At 36.1% G+C, this 20,411-nt stretch overlaps 2 protein-coding genes across 4 annotated transcripts in view; both read left to right on the top strand.

Moving 5' to 3' along the window:
* The window catches only part of LOC111513019 (neuronal calcium sensor 2), a 242,850-nt gene extending 231,764 nt beyond the window's left edge, over positions 1 to 11,086 (top strand). For all 3 annotated transcript variants that reach the window (XM_074174036.1, XM_074174030.1, XM_074174039.1), the window contains exons 4-5: positions 235 to 363; positions 10,012 to 11,086. In XM_074174036.1, coding sequence (XP_074030137.1) covers positions 235 to 363; positions 10,012 to 10,188 — 306 coding nt within the window. In that variant the 3' untranslated portion in view covers positions 10,189 to 11,086. The remainder of the gene's footprint in view (positions 1 to 234; positions 364 to 10,011) is intronic.
* The window catches only part of Nca (neurocalcin homolog), a 363,981-nt gene that overhangs the window by 231,928 nt on the left and 111,642 nt on the right, over positions 1 to 20,411 (top strand). The window lies entirely within an intron of this gene.

Here is a 20,411-nt window from a genome sequence, read left to right as displayed (position 1 = left end):
TCCTATATCCTACCTTGCTTCAAATATTACACGATTCACACTTTATGAGTAATGTACTATCCCTCTTTACTATTCAAAATAATTAAAGACACCTATAAAAAAAAGACCTTTCCCTCTTTTGTATGCCAAAGTTCCAGAGCCATCTAGCTAATATATGCTTTGCGTCTAGTTACGGTTCTACCCACCGGCGATAACCTAAATTATTAAGATGACATTCCGGTCTTTTTGTTGCAGGAATTCCTTCTGGCGATCGATGTAACGTCGAGCGGCACCCCGGAGGAAAAACTCAAATGGGCCTTCCGTATGTACGACGTCGACGGTAACGGTGTTATAGACATCCAAGAAATGACCAAGATCGTCCAGGTGAGTTGATGGGTTCATATATTTTTGGAATAGATGTAGGATATAGACTGGACTATCTGAAATGTCCGCAAGGCAAATTTGCCACGGAAAAAATGTTTCGCAAAAATCCAAAATCATGTAGTGCTTGTTTATAAAAGGGGAAATTTTTGATAAGAAAAACTGATTAAGTGAGGTTATGATTCCCCATTTCATAAGAAAGAGATGAAAAAAAAGGCTTTCGGTTTCTTTTCTATTGCTGGGCTTTGGAAGTTGTGGAGCTGAAATGTCAATAATACTTTTTCAAAAAAAAATCCAAAGTCAATTGGATTCCACCCAGGAACTTGACAAATTGATCAAGTAATGAAAGGAGGAAAACAATTATGTTAATCGGTTTTTTTTTTCTGATTGATTCGGCCGTTACTTGATGAAGATCCATAGTAATTTCACAAACTACACTTAAACGATTTGATCTCCACTAACTTTATTGAAAATAATCATAACATGTTTCGCTAAAACATTAGCTTTTTCAAATGATTAATACATCCAAGCATCCTTACATTCATATTTATATACTACAGGTAACCACAATCGAGACTACCTGTAAGAAATTACCTGAATCTCTACATCACATACCTGCTCGATTATGCTTACCTAAAGCAAATTGCCTACCATCTACATCAATAATAATTCTTTATGGGTTTTTAAGAAAACAAGTTCAATAATGGTGATCTATTCAAATCTAATTGGTCATTCATTAGAATATTTGAATTTTTAAGTTTATTAATTTCCATTGCTTCTAAATGATTCAGTTTGAAACCTTTATTTTCAATGTGCAAAATTTCGAATTCTTCATTAAAGATGTGATTTTCTTCTAGAAGATGATTTGAATACGTTGAATTTGTTTTCTTGTTTACATAGCTCTCATGATGTTCCTGGATTCGATTCCTAAATGTCCTGCCAGTTTGACCAATATATACCTTAGGGCACGTTCCACACTTTAATTTATATACCCCTGATTTCTCGAATTTAGATGTCTTATCTTTATTATTTTTAACTAGCTTTCCCAACGTATTACTTGTTCTATATGCAATTTTAATATCTCTATTTCTCAAAAATGAAGCCACTTTTTCCGTTGGTTGTCCAAAATAGGTTAAAGCTCTATAATTTTGATTATCTACCTTATCAATGGGAAAAACGTCTCGCATCGCTTTTGTGTAGACTTTCTTGGCAAGTATTTTGTTTATTAATTCGGCTTTAAACCCATCATCAAGCAAATTGCGGTAAACAATGGGTTTAAAGCCGAATTAATAAACAAAATACTTGCCAAGAAAGTCTACACAAAAGCGATGCGAGACGTTTTTCCCATTGATAAGGTAGATAATCAAAATTATAGAGCTTTAACCTATTTTGGACAACCAACGGAAAAAGTGGCTTCATTTTTGAGAAATAGAGATATTAAAATTGCATATAGAACAAGTAATACGTTGGGAAAGCTAGTTAAAAATAATAAAGATAAGACATCTAAATTCGAGAAATCAGGGGTATATAAATTAAAGTGTGGAACGTGCCCTAAGGTATATATTGGTCAAACTGGCAGGACATTTAGGAATCGAATCCAGGAACATCATAAGAGCTATGTAAACAAGAAAACAAATTCAACGTATTCAAATCATCTTCTAGAAGAAAATCACATCTTTAATGAAGAATTCGAAATTTTGCACATTGAAAATAAAGGTTTCAAACTGAATCATTTAGAAGCAATGGAAATTAATAAACTTAAAAATTCAAATATTCTAATGAATGACCAATTAGATTTGAATAGATCACCATTATTGAACTTGTTTTCTTAAAAACCCATAAAGAATTATTATTGATGTAGATGGTAGGCAATTTGCTTTAGGTAAGCATAATCGAGCAGGTATGTGATGTAGAGATTCAGGTAATTTCTTACAGGTAGTCTCGATTGTGGTTACCTGTAGTATATAAATATGAATGTAAGGATGCTTGGATGTATTAATCATTTGAAAAAGCTAATGTTTTAGCGAAACATGTTATGATTATTTTCAATAAAGTTAGTGGAGATCAAATCGTTTAAGTGTAGTTTGTGAAATTAATCGGTTTTATTGAAAATGATAATATTGAGAAAGATTAATATTGAGATGATAATGATGTAGATAATGTACTAAAAACTAAAAAATAATTCGGAAAGTCCTAGGTAGCAGCCATCACACCACCCTTCTCTGCAATTTATCTGATCAATACCGTAGATTATTGAGGAAATTGGTGTGATGACCTTGAACCTTCCGAATTATTTTTCAGTATTAAATACAATGTCTACATCATTATTATCTTTTTTTATAATAAGACCGTTTAATGAATTTTTTTATAAATCTAAAGAAATGAACTTCAAACATTCAAGCCAGTCTCGAATATACCTACACAATAGGTTGACTGAACTGACGCCTACCAGAAAACAACTACTCCCCTGGCTTATATCACGGAGGGCGTTGGATTATATCTGACAGGCGTCAGTGCAGGAATCTTCACAGAAAATTTCCTGCATATGCAATTGGCAATACAACTGAAAGAGTCGACCTTCAATTTTGGAACGGGCACACTTGCAGACCGGTTTCGGGCTCATTAGCTACTCATCAGTGCGAGATAGTGGCCATCATCGACCTGAAGTCAATGGTATTTCATAATTGAAAATCGGAATTCTTTCAGAGTATTTCATTCCTCTTCCTGAGTTGGAGCGAACTATAAAATGTCACTTCATCTAGTGGACGAGGTACTAACCAACTGCATATCCGAAATGTGCCCGATTTCTCTGAATAAGGAGAAAGAACTTTCTTATTAGTCAGTGGGCTATGCTTGAATACTGGCAGTAAACAAATCTAAAGAAATGAACTTTGAACGTTCGAGCCATTCTCGAATGTACCTACACAGATATAATCCAACACCCTTCGTGGTATTAGCCAGGGGAGTAGTTGTTTTCTGGTAGGCGTCAGTACATTCAACATACTTTGTAGGTATATTCGAGACTGGCTTGAACGTTTAAAGTTCATTTCTTTGGATTTGTTTACTGCCAGTCTTCAAGTATAGTCCACTGACTAATAAGAACATATTTTTTTATATATTTTATTTTCATGTTTTTGGTTTCTAATTTTGTTACTCAATTCTTCTCATTCTGTTCAGTGTATTTAATGCGTCAGTATAACAAGGTGATACGTAATCCGCCATTTTGTAGCTGCGGCCATCTTGAATGTGCAACTTTTTTTTAAAGTGTACTATTATACCACTACTATGGAGAACCAAGAGCTGTTGCGCTCGATATTTCTGAGGCCTTTGGCCAGGTGTGGCATGAGGGTTTGCTGGCCCTACCAGAAACCCTACCAGTAAAAATGAAGTTACATAGTTTTGTAACAGAAGAAAGAGGTTTCTGTCCTGAATTTCCAGAGCTGTGACTAATGAGGTCTTGCATATGGCTAGGGCGGAAATAATTTAAACCACCAGCAGAACCAGAACGGAAAGATTTAATTGATAATAATAATAATAATAAATATGCTTTATTGTCCAAAAAAAGTTCTTATTGATAAAGCTTTGGTGACCATTTTGAGAAAGAAAAAACATAGTCAAGTGCATGAAATCAGAATATAAGCTAGTAGATTGATAAAAATATCTAGAATCCTACCATATAAATATGAAAATAAAAATTTTGAAAGTCGCATTTTCTGAAAAACATTGGATTATATACAATATTAATGCAATATAAACAAATATAAACAAAATAACATACATACACACACACATATATACACACATACACACATGTGTGTAGATTGGATCACCGGAAACTCTAAAAAATCGTGTGATAGTTGCGAATCCAGAGAATGTGTGAAGGAATCTGATTGAGGGTGTTTTGATCGGAGAACTGAAAGTGTGGAGTCATCGTATTCGGCAAACATATCATTTGAGCTCAAGATTCTGATAGCTGACCTAATGTCACCATGTTTTACATTTTTATATTTTATATCGATTTTAACTGTATCAATGGTACTCAATGAATACTATATGTAAGGAATTTAAAAAAACTGTGCATCATGTAAGTGAAAATCATTCTGTTTGTTGTACAGTGTAAATAAATTTATATTCTATTATATAAATCGAAGGTGGAACCACTATCCAAATATATTGTTACTATGATTATCAATAGCCTATATATGTGTGTGTGTATGTATGCATATATATATATATATATATATATATATATATATATATATATATATATATATATATATATAGATATTATTGAGTGTGTATGATATATATATATATATATATATATATATATATATATATATATATAGATATTATTGAGTGTGTATGATATATATATATATATATATATATATATATATATATATATATATACGCAGCTATTTTTATCAAGTACTTTCTTGGTTTTTTCTCATTTTGTCTTCAATCGAGGACCGCCTGCCCGGTACTGACGATGCCCAATAGGCTGAAACAGCTGTATACCGGTGGCTCTTAAATTGAAATCAATATGGGAATGATCAAAGAGTACTTATCCATTTATTTTTTGATTTTCATGGAATTATTTTCCAGCAGCTTGACTGCATTAACTTTTCTAGATTTCATATCATTTCTAGAAGCATGTGGATTCGTTTTCCGATGGCATTTCAGGTTAGTTTCCCAAATTTCTGCTACCGCAGTTGTCGGTTGATTGGTCAAACCACCAACACTGACATAAAAACTTGGCAAGTTGACTTGGGTGTCACACCAATAGGTGGTTCCACTTATGTTTCGCTTGCGTTTACGCAGCTATTTTTATCAAGTACTTTCTTGGTTTTTTCTCATTTTGTCTTCAATCGAGGACCGCCTGCCCGGTACTGACGATGCCCAATAGGCTGAAACAGCCTATATATATATATATATATATATATATATATATATATATATATATATATATATATATATATATATGCTGAACTGGTTTTCCGGGTATTTGATCCGTGTATGTGATATTATCTCTAATTTCACCGACGTTTCGACAAAATCTCATTTGTCATTATCTAGGTGTGCTAATACGTGTTCAGAAGTTTTGTTGACCTTGCTCAACTCACTTCTTACTATACTGGTAAAACGGTATTCGTTACGTGTTCAGATATAGAAGGTCCATAAACTCTCTACTACCTACTACTTAAATGTTGTTGAGTTTTACCTGAGTTCTTCTTTTTAGTTGACCTCATCTCCCCGTTAAGGTATCGAATATGAAATCTGAAGTTTTCACGGATTGGAATATGCTGAACTGGTTTTCCGGGTATTTGATCCGTGTATGTGATATTATCTCTAATTTCACCGACGTTTCGACAAAATCTCATTTGTCATTATCAAGGTGTGCTGTTACGTGTTCAGAAGTTTGTTGACCTTGCTCAACTCACTTTTTACTATAATGGTAAAATGGTATTCGTTACGTGTTACGCTCAAGTGAGTTGTTTAGTGTTTGTTTGGCAAAGCCCAAAGCGATGCTAATGACAGGTTCTGGTCCAATGAAGCCGCTTGCAGCACCCTCCTTTGCAAGAGAGTCTGCAGCTTCATTGAGACAATCTGTTAAGTCTTCCTATCGAGGAGAGTCTTATTTGGCAGTTTGCTACCAATTTAGACGTTGCTCGGTAGGAGCCAAAAGCTTCCAACGCCGCTTGACTGTCTGATAATATTATTATTGACTTGTGAGTGAGGTTGGATTTATCCAATCTCCCCGCACACAATTCAATAGTGTAAATTTTCGCTTGAAATACAGTCGCATAAGTTCCTAGGTAGGTAGGTAACTCTGTCCTGGGTCTGCGACTGAAAACACCTGCACCAGAACCGGAAGGTGTTTTCGATCCATCTGTGAACCAACAACTATCTGGTCTTAATATTTCCTTCTCCCGGAGGATCCAATCCTCTCTACTCGGGGATAGTACTTCATAAGGCAGCTCGTAGTTGACAGTTGGAGGCATTGGAAGTCACAATGCTGTGACTTCCAATGTCAACCAACAGTCTGTTGCAGTCTGCATAGAATTGATTTGTGGAATTGGCAATGTGCACAAGTCTGTACGCAGTCCATTTAGCCTCTCTTTCCAGAAAAATGTGGAGATCCTAGAAGGATCTCCATGGCCGCCAGACAAGCCTGTCTCTGTAAGCCAGAGAGCTTCGCTCGGGCCGTTTTCTGTAAAGCCTTCGGCCACCAAGCATTTGCACCATAAGTGATCATTGGTCTGACAATCATCACATTAATCCAATGGATGTGTTTGGGACCTAAACCTTAAGTTTTACCACAAATCCTTCGACATGTCCATAGAGACAGTCTGGCTCTGTGTAAAACTTTTTCCAAGTGGGCGTTCCAGGTGAGTCTTTTATCAAGGACAAAGCCAAGATATTTCACCTCCGTTCCAAATGGAACTATAGACCAAAGACGCATATGTTTTCATGAGTTTAACCACCATAGACGCATGTGTTTCAAAGGGTTTAACCACCACGATGTATAACCAATACATTATGTCTGGTTTGAGCCCCCATGTTTTTCAATAGGTACGTTTGGCCAGCAGGTACATCTGACTCTTTGGTGCCAGTTTCACGTCAACCTGGGATCTAGTATCACTCCCAGATATTTGACCTTTCCCTGATAGTTAGTGCTAGTAAAAGAAATAACGATCAGTCGGCATATCAATCTTATAGGTTTCAATATCGGTTGATTATTGAAAAGAAAAAGTCTTCAGGCAATGCATCGAATTCGTCGCGAAATATTTTTCAAATCAGACTTCTGCTCCGGAAAGAAAATCATTTTGTGAATGCGGGATATCCGGAATGTATGTTATACGTCACTCCGGCTGAAATATCGAAAATATCAATTTGCCATACGTTCTGCGGTCGGCATTCGTACAAAGCGAAGGGAATAATTGCTGCGGAACGCGACAAGATTAACTATAATTCCATTATAATTATGAGTACTTACGCTGATAGAGGCCTCAAGTGGGCCATTAATGCGAAATGTCAGGTGTGCACATCATCATCGGCCGTTTGTTCGCCCATTCTAGCCCCTTCCGTTTTCCGACGTGTTTCTCGCTCGATAAAAGGCTTAATGGACCGACAAGCGATCGTTAGTATAAAAAGCGAGACTTTTTTATTTATAGACTGCAATCAAAATACCTATGTTTGCGACAAATCGACCCGAAGGGAGCTTCCAACGTTCAACGCTTTCAACAATTCTGAAGTAGGTGACGGGAATTTATTTCAAAAATGGAATATTGCTTTTTAGGAAAGAAAGGTTTTGACTTTCTACTTCTTCATCTTTATACAAAAAATCTTTTTACCTTTCTTTGGAAGAAACAACCGATGAAAATGTTGAGAAAGTGAAGAAAATTGTGATGGAGAATCGTTGAATCACTATGAGAGAAGTTGCTGAGGATATCGGCATATCGGTTGGCGTAAAGCGAGTAGCAGCGAAACTCATTCCAATATTGTTGAATTTTGACCAAAAAAAAACCGTCGCATAAGCATCGCTCAGCAATTGCTAAATGACGTTAACGACGATCCAGATTTGCTTGAAAAGGTCATAACTGGTGACGAATCATGGATGTATGGTTATGACATCGAAACCAAAGTCCAATCGTCCCAAGGAGAGCTAAGACCAAAAAAGCTGCCAAGTTCGATCAAATGTCAAGGTTCTGCTCACCTCGATTACCGTGGCAAAGTTCATGAGGAGTTTTTGGCACATGGTCGTACGCTCGAAAGGAGTATTAATCTTGAAGTTATGCGCCACTCGCGAGAAGCAATACGTTGAAAAACAAAGTAAGCCTTTTGCATCACGATAATGCACCTGCTCACTCATCATTGCTCGTTCGTAATTTTTTGTCCAAAAACAATATTGTTATCATGCCTCAGCCACCGTATTCACCAGAGTTTGTCCCTTACGACTGTTTCCTGTTCCCAAGATTGAAGAGGTCCATGGAACAATGGCGTGTGAAGATGTGCATCCGCAGCCGATGTCTTGGAATCCAAATTAAATGACGAGACAAGTGTGCTGTTGTCAGCAAAGCAATATATTGGATTCTTGGGTTTTTCCAATAAAAGGGGTTGGAGATGATGTGGTTTTCTGGGGAAAACCAGCGTTGATGGTGTAGAAGTATTCGAGAGATATCCATCGACGGCCACTTGCAGGAAACGTTTTTTCAGGAAGCTGAAGAGCCATACACAAAAGTGATCTGAGAAGCCATAACATCGAATTTTGGCCAGCTAACCCTCATTCCACACACGGTCAAAGGTCAAGCGCAACAGCTCTTGTTGATCTTTGTTTCCGAAAGCCATATTGATGATCACTCAAGATGTTGAAGCCTTCTAAATATTTGAGGATATGGTGGTTCACGGCTTCCTCCATGTTTTTTGAGATCTCTAATAGCAAAACGACTGATCTATAGTTACTTGGAAGAGTTTTCTTGCTCTTTTTGGGAATATGCTGAACGCGGGCAATCTTCCAATAAGAAGGAATAACGCTTTTCTTGTAAGACAGGTTGAAATGTCTGCAAAATACTGGTGCGAGTCTTTGCACTGGTGCGCACTTTGACGTGCACCGTGCACCAGATACCGTGTTGATATTGAGCTGTTTCAAAAGTCGCCTGACTAGACGCTGTCGAATTGTGGATTTTGTAAAGTTCTGATTAACGGCTTTAGCTAACGACCAGAAGGATCTAGACCCGTTAGGATTGGCAAGCAGTTCATCCCTAATTCTCTGATTGTGAAGTTCTTTGCCGTCATTCATCCTAAGTTTGAAACTGTTGCGAGCATTAATAAACCTAATTCGGTTTTCGGCACTGGGATTTTTGGGCCACTGCCGGCGACACTGGAGGCGACACATTGCTCCCAATTTTTGTTGAACCAGGGTTTGCCGTTAGAAGGTCGTTTCATTGAAAATTAACTGTGTAAACGCAAGCGAGACATAAGTGGAACCACCTATTGGTGTGACACCCAAGCCAAGTTTTTGTGTCAGTGTTGGTGGTTTGACCAATCAACCGACAACTGGAAAGAATTTCAGTTTAGCTTCCCAAATTTCTGCTACCGCAGTTGTCGGTTGACTTGGGTGTCACACCAATAGGTGGTTCCACTTATGTCTCGCTTATATCCCGAAATATAAAATTGAATTTAATTTCTCAGTATGAAGTGAACGTCTACGATCCAAAAACTAAAAAAAAATACAGGTCTGTATTTAAAAATTCAAAGATGGGGGTGGCCCAAGCCAGATGACAACCTGTATAAAAGATTCATGAATGTATTCTGAGAGCCCGCATCAAGTGCCAATAGCAAAATGTGGACAGATTTTCAATATGCCTGCGAATAAAGAAGATATAGGCAAAAAATAATTTGGGATTTTTTAGTTTTTCCTGTATATCTCCAGAACCAAAAGAGCTATATTCGATTTCTTCACATCATTGAATAGGTCTCTAAAATACGCACCTCTGTCATGATTCAATCGACACTTTTTCTCTTATCGTTTACGAGATCCCCATGTACAGAAACGAATTTGAATATCCCTGTATATTTCTATATCTAGAAAAAGTTAATTCTCTGGCAAATAAAGCCAAAAGTTAACATATTTCTGTTTTGTTCCAGGCCATCTATGACATGCTGGGAGCCTGCTCGTCCAACCGCCCCGCCGATTCGGCCGAAGAACGAGCCAAGAACATTTTCGCCAAAATGGACGAAAACAACGACGGACAACTCACGCAAGAGGAGTTCCTGAAAGGTTGCCTGCAGGACGAGGAGCTCTCCAAGATGTTGGCGCCCTAATGCGTTTAGTCTGCGACAACCGTCGAACGGTTCTCGAAGAACCGCCGGTATCATCCATTCTTTGATAAAATTAAGAGACTTATTAGGTGTGACCAAAAAATTAGCAGAGACCACGACGCCGCAGGTTCAGTTGAAATGACAGAAAACAAAAGGACATCGACGATGTAGGGACTTGTCGTATATTTCGTTTCGCCTCTCTCATCTCTTTCTATAATCAGCTTTTTACTAAATACAGCTTTTCGGAATACTTTAGGATCGGACAGGCCTATCCACGCGCGTGAACATGGCGTCTAGACGGGAGCGGTCATCACCTGTGTTATGTAGTCGTTCTTCGAAATCAACAAACTTGGGGCGTAATCTTTATAAGTATAGTCACTAGTGACATCCGCGTGCAGAAGGTTCACCTTTCGAATATAATGATATAATAGTCCAACTGAACATCGGAAATAATTTTCCATCTACTTATAAAAATACTTTGATCGGTAGATAAGTTGGAATATAACGTGATACTGGAAACGAAAATGACAGTTCTAGAGTCCATCTGCTAGCCTGAGACCTGTTGAATTTTAAGTATATTAGGCAACTTGAAATCTATAATAGGCAACTTGAAATCCATAAACATACTGTTTCGATGTTAGTGGTTCCGAAATATGGGGTCTGATGAGACGTTTGCTGCGTACTTTATATTTGCAAAAAAAATTCTAACGCATTGCATTTTTGAATCGAATATTCTTGATAAAATAGTAGTGCATCGAACGTATGGCTCGAATCGTTACACTTTTTTTTAAATGATCAATCTATATAATAGTATACGGACTTCCATTGTCTAATATTATACAAGACGATTTGAAATCCCTGAAAGAACCAATGAAAAAGAAGGAAAGAAAGAAGAAGAAGATAGAAAGAAAAAGATAGGGATTTCAGGAGTTTTAAATCATTTTGTATAATATAAGACAATGGAAGTTCATCATGAAACATCGTCAATCACCTTTAAACAAATATTCTCAGTATTTGCTGTAGTCACTTCATTTATTGTTGACTAGGTTAGGTTACGGATTATATTTTGTTTCATTGAAAATTGAATTATGAAGCTATTATATTATCAATTAATTTGCAATAATTTTTTTTGTTAGTAGGACATTCACTCAATTTGTTTCCAGCTTCAGAAATAATAATAATAATAACTGCCCTATCGCAGTTCGAAGCTTTCAACAGAGAGCTTGGACAGCCTGAGCTCAATGAACTGCGCAACCCGATAACTCCGAATGACCGGATGACGTTCGAAGAGCCCTTGTGTGTTCCAAGAACTTTGCTGCTCCAGACTGAACACTTATTGGTGCAGAAAAAACTAACAAGCACCTATAGCCATCTGGCCAGAGTTTTCAACTCATGGCTGGATGGAGAGCAACCCATTCCGGATTGGTTTGTCGAGAGACGGACCGTTCTCATCCCCAAAAGCGGAGATTTGTCGATTCCTAAGAATTACAGACCGATAACATGCTTGAATTCGTGTTATAAGTTGTTCACAAGCATCTCATACACACGAATACTCACCGTAGTTGACCGAGTATTCGAGCGGATATATGAGCAGAGAAGGTCGAAGAGAACAGTTGCTGGATGTAAAGAGAACCTGCTAATCGATACATGTGTAACGCATGACTCGATACAATATAAGCGGGAACTCTCTATTGCCTGGATCAATTACCGTAAGGCATTTTATACAATATCGCATGAGCTCATCTTGCATTTGCTCAGATGCCTTGCGGTACCCGACAAAATAGTGGGATGCATTAAACAACTGATACCACTCCGGCGAACTCGCTTCAGTATAACATCTGGTCAAGCCAGAGTCCAAACAGGGTGAGTCACTTTCAGAAGGGGTGTATTTCAGGGCAATTCCCTGAGTCCCCTTTCCTTCCTCTTCTCTCTTGCCATTATCCGTTGCGCTCAGAAATAATCGAGAGTATAATTGTGGCACCCCCAAAGGTCACCCATTTGTTTTATGTGCTATGCTATGCTGTCGCTATGACAGCATAGCATAGCATCGGAACTGTCGGGGAAGAACGAAGTTGCTGCAACAAATATCTTGCCGTTCCATTCTTACTCTACTCGTTTGGAGTAGTGAAGTGGACTCGGGAGGAGCTGTATCAACTCGACGTAAAGACCCGAAAAATGATGCATCCCAAATCGTCCGTTCCACGGTTGTACTTCCCCCGACAACAGGGAGGTCGTGGACTTATGAGTTTGGAGTGTCTATATGACAGAATGGTACTGGATATAGCCTGTAAAGTTGTCAGGAGTTGTACGAACATTGAAAAGAAAAGTATGCAGTAGGAATAAAGACATCTCAATATGAAATAAAGTTAACAGTAAACCAGATATTCCTGAATTGAATATGGTTCTAAGTCTATGAGGAAATCTTTCACATATTTTTTAAATTTCTTAAGGCTGTCTCAGGAGTCATTATTTTGTGGTAATTTATTGAAAAATTTATTGAAAAACTTGATTGATGCATTTGACGGATGCTTTTCTGTTAGTGTTAGTTTATAAATAGGGAGACATATATTTGCATTCCGAACTACGAACTACTGATTCACGTGATCACAAAGTCAAATTCCACAATTGTCAATAGTAATACCACAAGACCTCAAAATGTTATCGATTAATTGCTCAAAAATAACAAAAGTTCGAGTTTAAGAAACTGAACATTCTGAGAAAATTTTTAGGTCGACTGGTAGGTATTCGTGAAAATTTTTTCCTGGAATATTGTCAGCTGGATATATCGATATAAGAACAACATATCAATTCTCAAATCGAATAAATTGTATTACCTGTATAACAAGGAATTTGAGCAATGTCGAATATATGAACAAAGTAAGCAAATGACTAAACTCGTCCTACTTGACGCGGCTAGAAGCATCACCAATACGTAGCGTATTCGTTTAGCTTTCATTGAAAGTAAGAAACACGTTTCTATTCGAATCAGGAATATCTTATTATATTTATAAGTTTCGATCATGAGATTTTTGAATATCGTAGATACATTTTTGGTATCCAAGCAAGAGTTTAAATTAGAGAATTGTCTTATTTTCGTGAGGTTATGTCAATCAGTGTGCCAATGTGTTCATTTTATTTGTGAGTTTAATTTGATTTACATATTCATTTGGGTTTTCTCAATAGAGTTACGGCCCAGTTAGTGTCATAATCATAATATCAAATAAAACCCCTGGATTTCTGTAGAAACATTTATGATAAGTTTCAATATTCAGTCACAATTATGTTTCAATATTTGATTACATTGGTTCGATTTGATTAGGACAGCGACAGTAAATGGAATTGTAAGAGAACCGTATGATTCAAGAATAATCACGCAGATGTTAATTTCATGGCTGTGAGTTTTATCGTTGTTGGAAAGAAGTATTTTATCGCTGTGAAACTCTATTTTGGTGGCCTATCCTTCAATTTTTCCATCAGTTTATCGGTTTCGAGGAAATAATCAATACTAAAAGAAATAAACAATTTTCACAATATACTATCAACAATAAATTGCGTAATAAACGAACAGAACAGATACTGGATGTTACTGATGAAGAAGAGACATCATTTATTGCAAATTTATTGAAACTATACTAGCTTGATATAAAGATTCACTTTCAACTATACTAGCTTGATATAAAGATTTACTTTCAAGCATCTTCAATACATTAAACGTCTCAATAGAACGATTTTGTTGCTCGTGAAGCCCATACAGTTATTTACATGGTTCCTTTGTAATGGTCTAATTTCATACAAAATAATCACAAAAATTAGATATCAATTATTTTCCGCAATAAAAACCATTTTGGATTTGATACTTGAGCCGCGTGGGTAAGAAGGCAACTCTCAAAGTCTGGTTGGACTTTCAGAGAAAGATCTATTGGATGTGTTAGAATTGTATCGTTGATCAATAAATCCTGTTCACTGAAATTTTTTTAATAATCTTTCGGAAAAGTATAGGTTTCCAGAGCAGAATTGACGCTATATAGGGGTTTCAAATCGAAATCTCATTTCTTCGAAAACATAGAGAACCGATTATGTTGTAAATAGAGGCGATATAAATTTTAAAAAAATTGCTTTTCGATTCTGAAAACTTCTCTAGACTAACTAGAAATCTAATTTTCACAATGAAAACGTCACTGTTAGCTCTACTCTATAAAAGTGGACAAGGGAGTATAACTAGTTACCCAAAAAAGCAGAAACGGCTGAAAATAGCGAAGCTGAATAACGGCTAAATACAACTAGAATCAATTATCAGCTGTTTGCAAAAGAGTGACCATCGTGTATTAGGGGAAGTATAATAAATGATATTCATGCTGTATATGGAATTGATTTTACTATATTTATAAGAACACTCAATGACAAAATACTACCGCTTGTTATTCCTACTAAAAAGTCGAGTCACGATTCACAAGCAAATATATGCACTTAATGCAGTTAATCTATATTGACGTGTGAGAGCCGTACATAAAATTACTGGGACTGTTGGGTAACTAATTGCGTGGGCCATATGCCAGATCTCAGGCGGTTAAAGTGTTGATGAAACAAAATGTAATCTGAAACCTAACCTCGTCGACAATAAATCCAGAAGCACAGAGACTTACGCTCGTCACGCTTAGATACCAAATCGAGAAAGCGCGTTATCCTGAAATATTTTTCTGGAAATATATGAACCATAGTAAATGAAAATGCCAGTAAATTTCTTGTGAATTTCAAGTTGCCTTTCCCACTTCTTGGAAAAATGACAGATTCACGGAATTGGGGACTCTGGCTTAAAACAAATGTGAAGCAAGGTCTTTCTGTTCAGCTTTATCAGATATTCTCTAAACGTTTCAATGTTTAAATAACGTAAGATTATAACTGTAAAACATAATTTTTCAGCTTCTGAAATTATTGAAAGCTGAAGGATAATGACGTGAATGGACAATTTTGAAATCATTCTTGAATTATTATTACCATAACTGGATATGCCTCTTGCTAGTAAATGAACTATTATGCAATAAACATAAGTGTATCCCTAGAGAAAAATTGATGAAGTGTATCCAAATGGTTCAAACAATGAAGCATACAGATTCATAGGAAACTTACAGAGCCATTAGAGCTATTGAGATTACATCTAGAGCAAAATTTGTGAAATATCCATATGGTTTAAACAATGAAGCATCCAGGTCATCTGAAAACTTGCAAAGCCATCAGAAATTCATAGAAAGGACGTTCAAAAAGCAAAATATGCAAGAAAAATTAGTAATTCAGTAGGACTATCAACTAAATTATCAAAGACAGAATGGAAAACCACTTCCACAGTAAAAGTACAGGTTTTCGAAAACAATAGAAAACGTGATTTGGTTTTTTAACCAATCTAATATAGTCTCTGATTTCAAGAATTACTCTTACTCTTACTACCGAGATGTGAAACAGTTTCAGAAAGAATTGTGTCTTACAAAGGTCTTAGACGCTGCTGAAATATGAATATTAAGAGGCTTTATGAAACGGTTAAGTTTAGAGTAAGCTACTTTAAAGAAAGTTTTGACGGCATTGCCTAGCTTAATTTTGGGATGAGAAGTTCCTCAAGGAACCGTGACAGGACTTATGCTACTCTAAATGAAGAAGCTCCTGGCAACGGAAAAGTATAAATTACCAACTTAGTCATGAAACATTTACCAAGAAAAATTATTCGAATAGCAATTGATCCATACCTGATCCATACCTATATTCAGGAATTCAGATATTGATAGGGTTAATTGCTATCCTAATGATACCTTTTTAATACGGTGATGTATTTGGATAGAAGAGTAAGTTAAAGTAAGGATGTATTTCTCAAAATAAATTGAAGTGGAATCTGAAGAATTATAGAACCATGATGTTGAAGAGAAGTTGCATGTAGTGGCATGAAAAGACATCGATTTTTGTAATTGAAACAAAGAAAAAGGAACAAACAGGTAATTTGTAAAAATCAATATGTTTTCAGAATAATCCATTACAGAATTGAATAGATTGATTTCAGGTGTGGAGATCAATAGACGTTTCGTGCTTTCGAAGTTTAGTTGCACTGACTGTTGCTTTGCAATTTGAATCAGCCAAATTCATCAACGTTTGATCAGATTTGAGTTGAACATTTTGAAGAGAAAAACTTCATTCTGGTCATTTTTATATACATTTATATCTGATTAGGGTATTTATATAGTTGGTTTATTCCAAGGCACTTATCTACCGATCAAGAACGATTCATAATCAAATAAACTTATGACTGTTGGGTCACAAAATCATATCATAAGGATTTATCAAATTTATACATAACTGCACTGCTTTCTTGATAGTAATATTTTTTGAACGCCCCTCCCTCATGACTTATGGAAACGTAAAAAATAAAATGAATAAAATAATAAATTAAATAATCTTCTAAATAACAAATGAATAAATTATTGTGATATAACAAAATGAAATTATGTTCATTATATTGTATACTTTTTTAAATTCTAGGACTAAATGTTGCACAAAGTATTAGACAAAACATTTGGGCAAGTTGTTGAAAATCAACCAGGTTATTCAGAATTAAGGTAGCAAACTTGGTAGCAATTTCGGAATTGTTATCATTTTTCCGTTCCATTATAGTCTTAATCGTATGAAGCACAAAAATCAGAATAGAATATAGGCCTCGATAAAACCTGAACCGTATAGGATGATTGATACAGAGATTTATATTGAAGTTTTAACTTTGATGGTGATTGTTCGTCTCACACTATTCTCTATATTCTTTCACATTTGAAGATCTGTGCTGTAGACCCACAGCACTTAGGCCACATGTGACCCATTGTACATCCTCCCGAAGAGTTGTCCTCCTAGGTCATCGTCCATTCTGTCCTTTTCAAGAAAGTGGACAGGTCACTAGGAGACATCTCCTTTATACTCTCCCTCGCAACCTTGAGGTGTCTCACGGCGACCTTCGTGAAGGTTTCGGAAGGTGCAGCGACATTACTGTCGTTGCGCGGCTTCTTCAACCTTATTGGGATTTCCTAAGTTGAGGTGCTCAAGTGAGTGAGCTTTCCTGCAGGGGCAGCCGGTTTTTTGCCTTTATTCAAGGCGGAGCTCTTGGCGTCCGCCGCAGGAAGTGCCCTTGCTGTTGGAGGTGGAGTGGGGGAGGAGAAGAGTGCACTTATAGTTGCTGCCTATCCTGCCTCTATCGCTCCCTTTCTCCTTTTGGCCTCGGCGCCGCATATGCGCTTACGCCTTGGCCTTTGCATTATATCACGAGGTGATCTGCCACGTCCAGCTTCATGTCAAGTGTTAGATTGGGGTGGACTTTTCTGTTCATCGCCAGCCACCGCCATAGATTGAGGTGAGCATTTCTGTCCAGCCTCGGGATTGGTTTTTGTTTTTTCGGTGTCTGTTTTTGTGTTTGTTTCATTCATGTGTGTTCCCACGAGTAGCAGGGGAAGAGTTGGTCACTCTGGCAGAGCCCCGCATTACCAGAGGAAGGCTGATAACAATGAGGTTTCCCCCGGTTCCCCAAAAGGATCGTTCATAACCGCATAACACCCTGCGACCATTCAGCTGTCGGCACGATTCCTTACAACTTAGTTGAGGTAGGCTGGTCTACGGTGGCATGTTTCGCAAAGGCTTTATGGGAGTTTTGGTTCCCCTCACCTTACTTATCTCTGCCACTGACCAGTAGTCCGGCGATACCGTCCGTAAGGCCACATTGGTTTTCCGGACAGGGCCTCCAGTCCCCAGGCCGTTCCCCTGGGAACGCCATCTGTGGACGCGTCCGATAGGTAGCTCAACCCACGGGACATTTGAAGATTTGAAAGATGTGGAGTTATGTCACACTTTTTTCACTAGAAATTTCGTTTGAATCGTTTCAAAGTTTCAGTTTCAAATGTATGGAATGTATGTATGTAGTTTCAAATGTATCGATCCATTATAATTATCTCTAAAAAAATATTGCCAAAGAAACTTCAGCCACATATAATTTTATTTTAAAGCTTGAGGCGAACAGTCATCTATCGAATAAACATCCTGTATGGATGCACAAGCTTTCTCGATGGAAGATATTCGTAAATTCATTTAGATCAATATATGCCTTGTACAAAGGGATTACCAATTTTTTTCATTGAACTTTCCTTTATCGACTATTGATTTGTTTGGCTCTATTAAAACATTTGAACAATAGAAATCTTTGAAGTGATCTCATTTACTGTTTTCATTACGTGTTTCGGAATTGGGTCAGGTAAATTATTTATTAAGGTTGGGTTAGGTTATGTTGAGGAAGATACAATTGGTCTAGACAGAAAATCACTTCAATAGGAGCATACTGAGAGATTAGTCTTCAGTTTAGACTATATCTCTAGTGTTTCAAATATATCGATATTGTTTAAAAAATGTTTCATGTTCAAGTGTTACGAAAATGTTCAATAACAAAGTCCCAACACCAAACCGTTATTTTTAACACTTCGACACGTGTTACAATCACCAAGCGAACATCTTCAAGGTTAAAAACATGAAAAATAGAGACCTTATTCGATTCGGAATCATCTCTAGAAAAATGTTTTTGAAGGATTTTGGTACAGTAAATTGCAATTGTTATTAACAAAATAAGATTAAAAAAAATTGGTATTTAGTTTTTCGTTAATAACTCAAAAAATAATAATATTTGAGCAATTTTTAAAAAAGTTCGTTAAGAGGAGGAAATTTCCGATAAAGTCCCGATTCCCGAAACTCATCTTCATTATTTATAATTTTAATTTGACGTTGAAAATAGGGTTCCGCGCGGCTGTTACGGTATGCGCGCGCTGCCGCTAAAGAGAGTTTATCTAAAGAAATAATTTTTCATAACATAAAATGTCATTTTGAAAATTTGAAAAAATCTAGTATCTTCTTAACACTTGAATGAATCGAGTCCAGTAGAAAAAAATAGTTTTATCACCATTTTTCAGAAAGTTATTCAATTGTTAACCAATAAATTTTTTCCCAATCTCCGTTGGCATAAATAATGGGATAAAAGGTAAAAATAATTGGCCTATAAATTTTAAACTTCGTGGAGTCCTTTTGATATATATATATACTTCACACGATCCTGCGATAAAAGTTCATAAAAATTTATTAATTTGTCAATCATGATTTTTTATAACTATTGCAAACTGAGATATCTAAGAATTGTTAATAAATTTTTTTTTATCAATTGATATTTAGCTATGTCTGTTGTCAAATTAAACAATGGCAGTTATTAACATAGGATGTGAATTTTTCACATTATTTGTTTATTAAATTATTTTAAACAAATAAAGAAATTCAATATTTCTGAGATAATTATGAGAGATAATTAAAAAAAGGTTTTTCTTTATTTTAATTTTTAATTGTTTAAAATCGATTTTTTATATATCGATTGTTTAAATAATTAGTTAAGAAATAATTTTGCTTTCAAAAATCATAATTTACACTTTTAAATAGTTTGGTGAAAAATATTTAATTGTTTATTAGTTTAAAAATTTGTTATAAACAAATATTGACCAACGTTATATTTTTTCTGAAGCAGAAAAAATTATAAAAACAGCTATATATAAAAAAGTGCCATAATATTTTTTAATTTATTTTGTATTTATGTTTTGTAAAATTATTACAATGTGTTAAAACAACGATAAAAATAAAATAAATACAACAATAAAAATTAATTGGCGCTCCGGGTCGACTTCATTGATTCCACTGGCGCATTTGCTTTTTCAGCTGCAGGAAAACCCGGAAAAACCTGCAGCACCACATCATCTGAAGATTTTGATCTAACAATGTCCTCTCTCTCATAAAACAAAATGTAGGGTATCTCCAGAGGCTCCAATAAATTCAATGCATCGCCAGAACACTTCGTGACACGACTATCGTCAAACTTAAACCAGTCCGTTTCTTCTTTGACCAAGGCGTAATAATGACCAAATTCAACACCAGAACCACAGTGAACAATGACTGCATGAATATTATAACAGTGGTCTGCTAGGTTGAAATGTTCATCTATTTCGAACCTTCCAAAGAGTTTCTTGCTAAAATCATTAGTGTTATTATTAGATTGACTGGTGCCTCAGCTATACTTGTTTCCTTATAACAGTCAGTTATTTTGAGAAAGTATTGTAATATATAATAAAACACTTGTCGAGATGTTAAAAATAACGGTTTGGTCTTGGAATACAACTCCAGCAATA

The sequence above is a fragment of the Leptinotarsa decemlineata genome, unplaced genomic scaffold (assembly GCF_025532065.1).
Source record: "Leptinotarsa decemlineata unplaced genomic scaffold, Ldec_3_MD MMD2_P_RNA_scaffold_12, whole genome shotgun sequence".
NCBI lineage: Eukaryota > Metazoa > Arthropoda > Insecta > Coleoptera > Chrysomelidae > Leptinotarsa > Leptinotarsa decemlineata.
The sequence above is the reverse complement of the archived record's forward strand: the minus strand, read 5'-3'. Positions and strand labels throughout refer to the sequence as shown.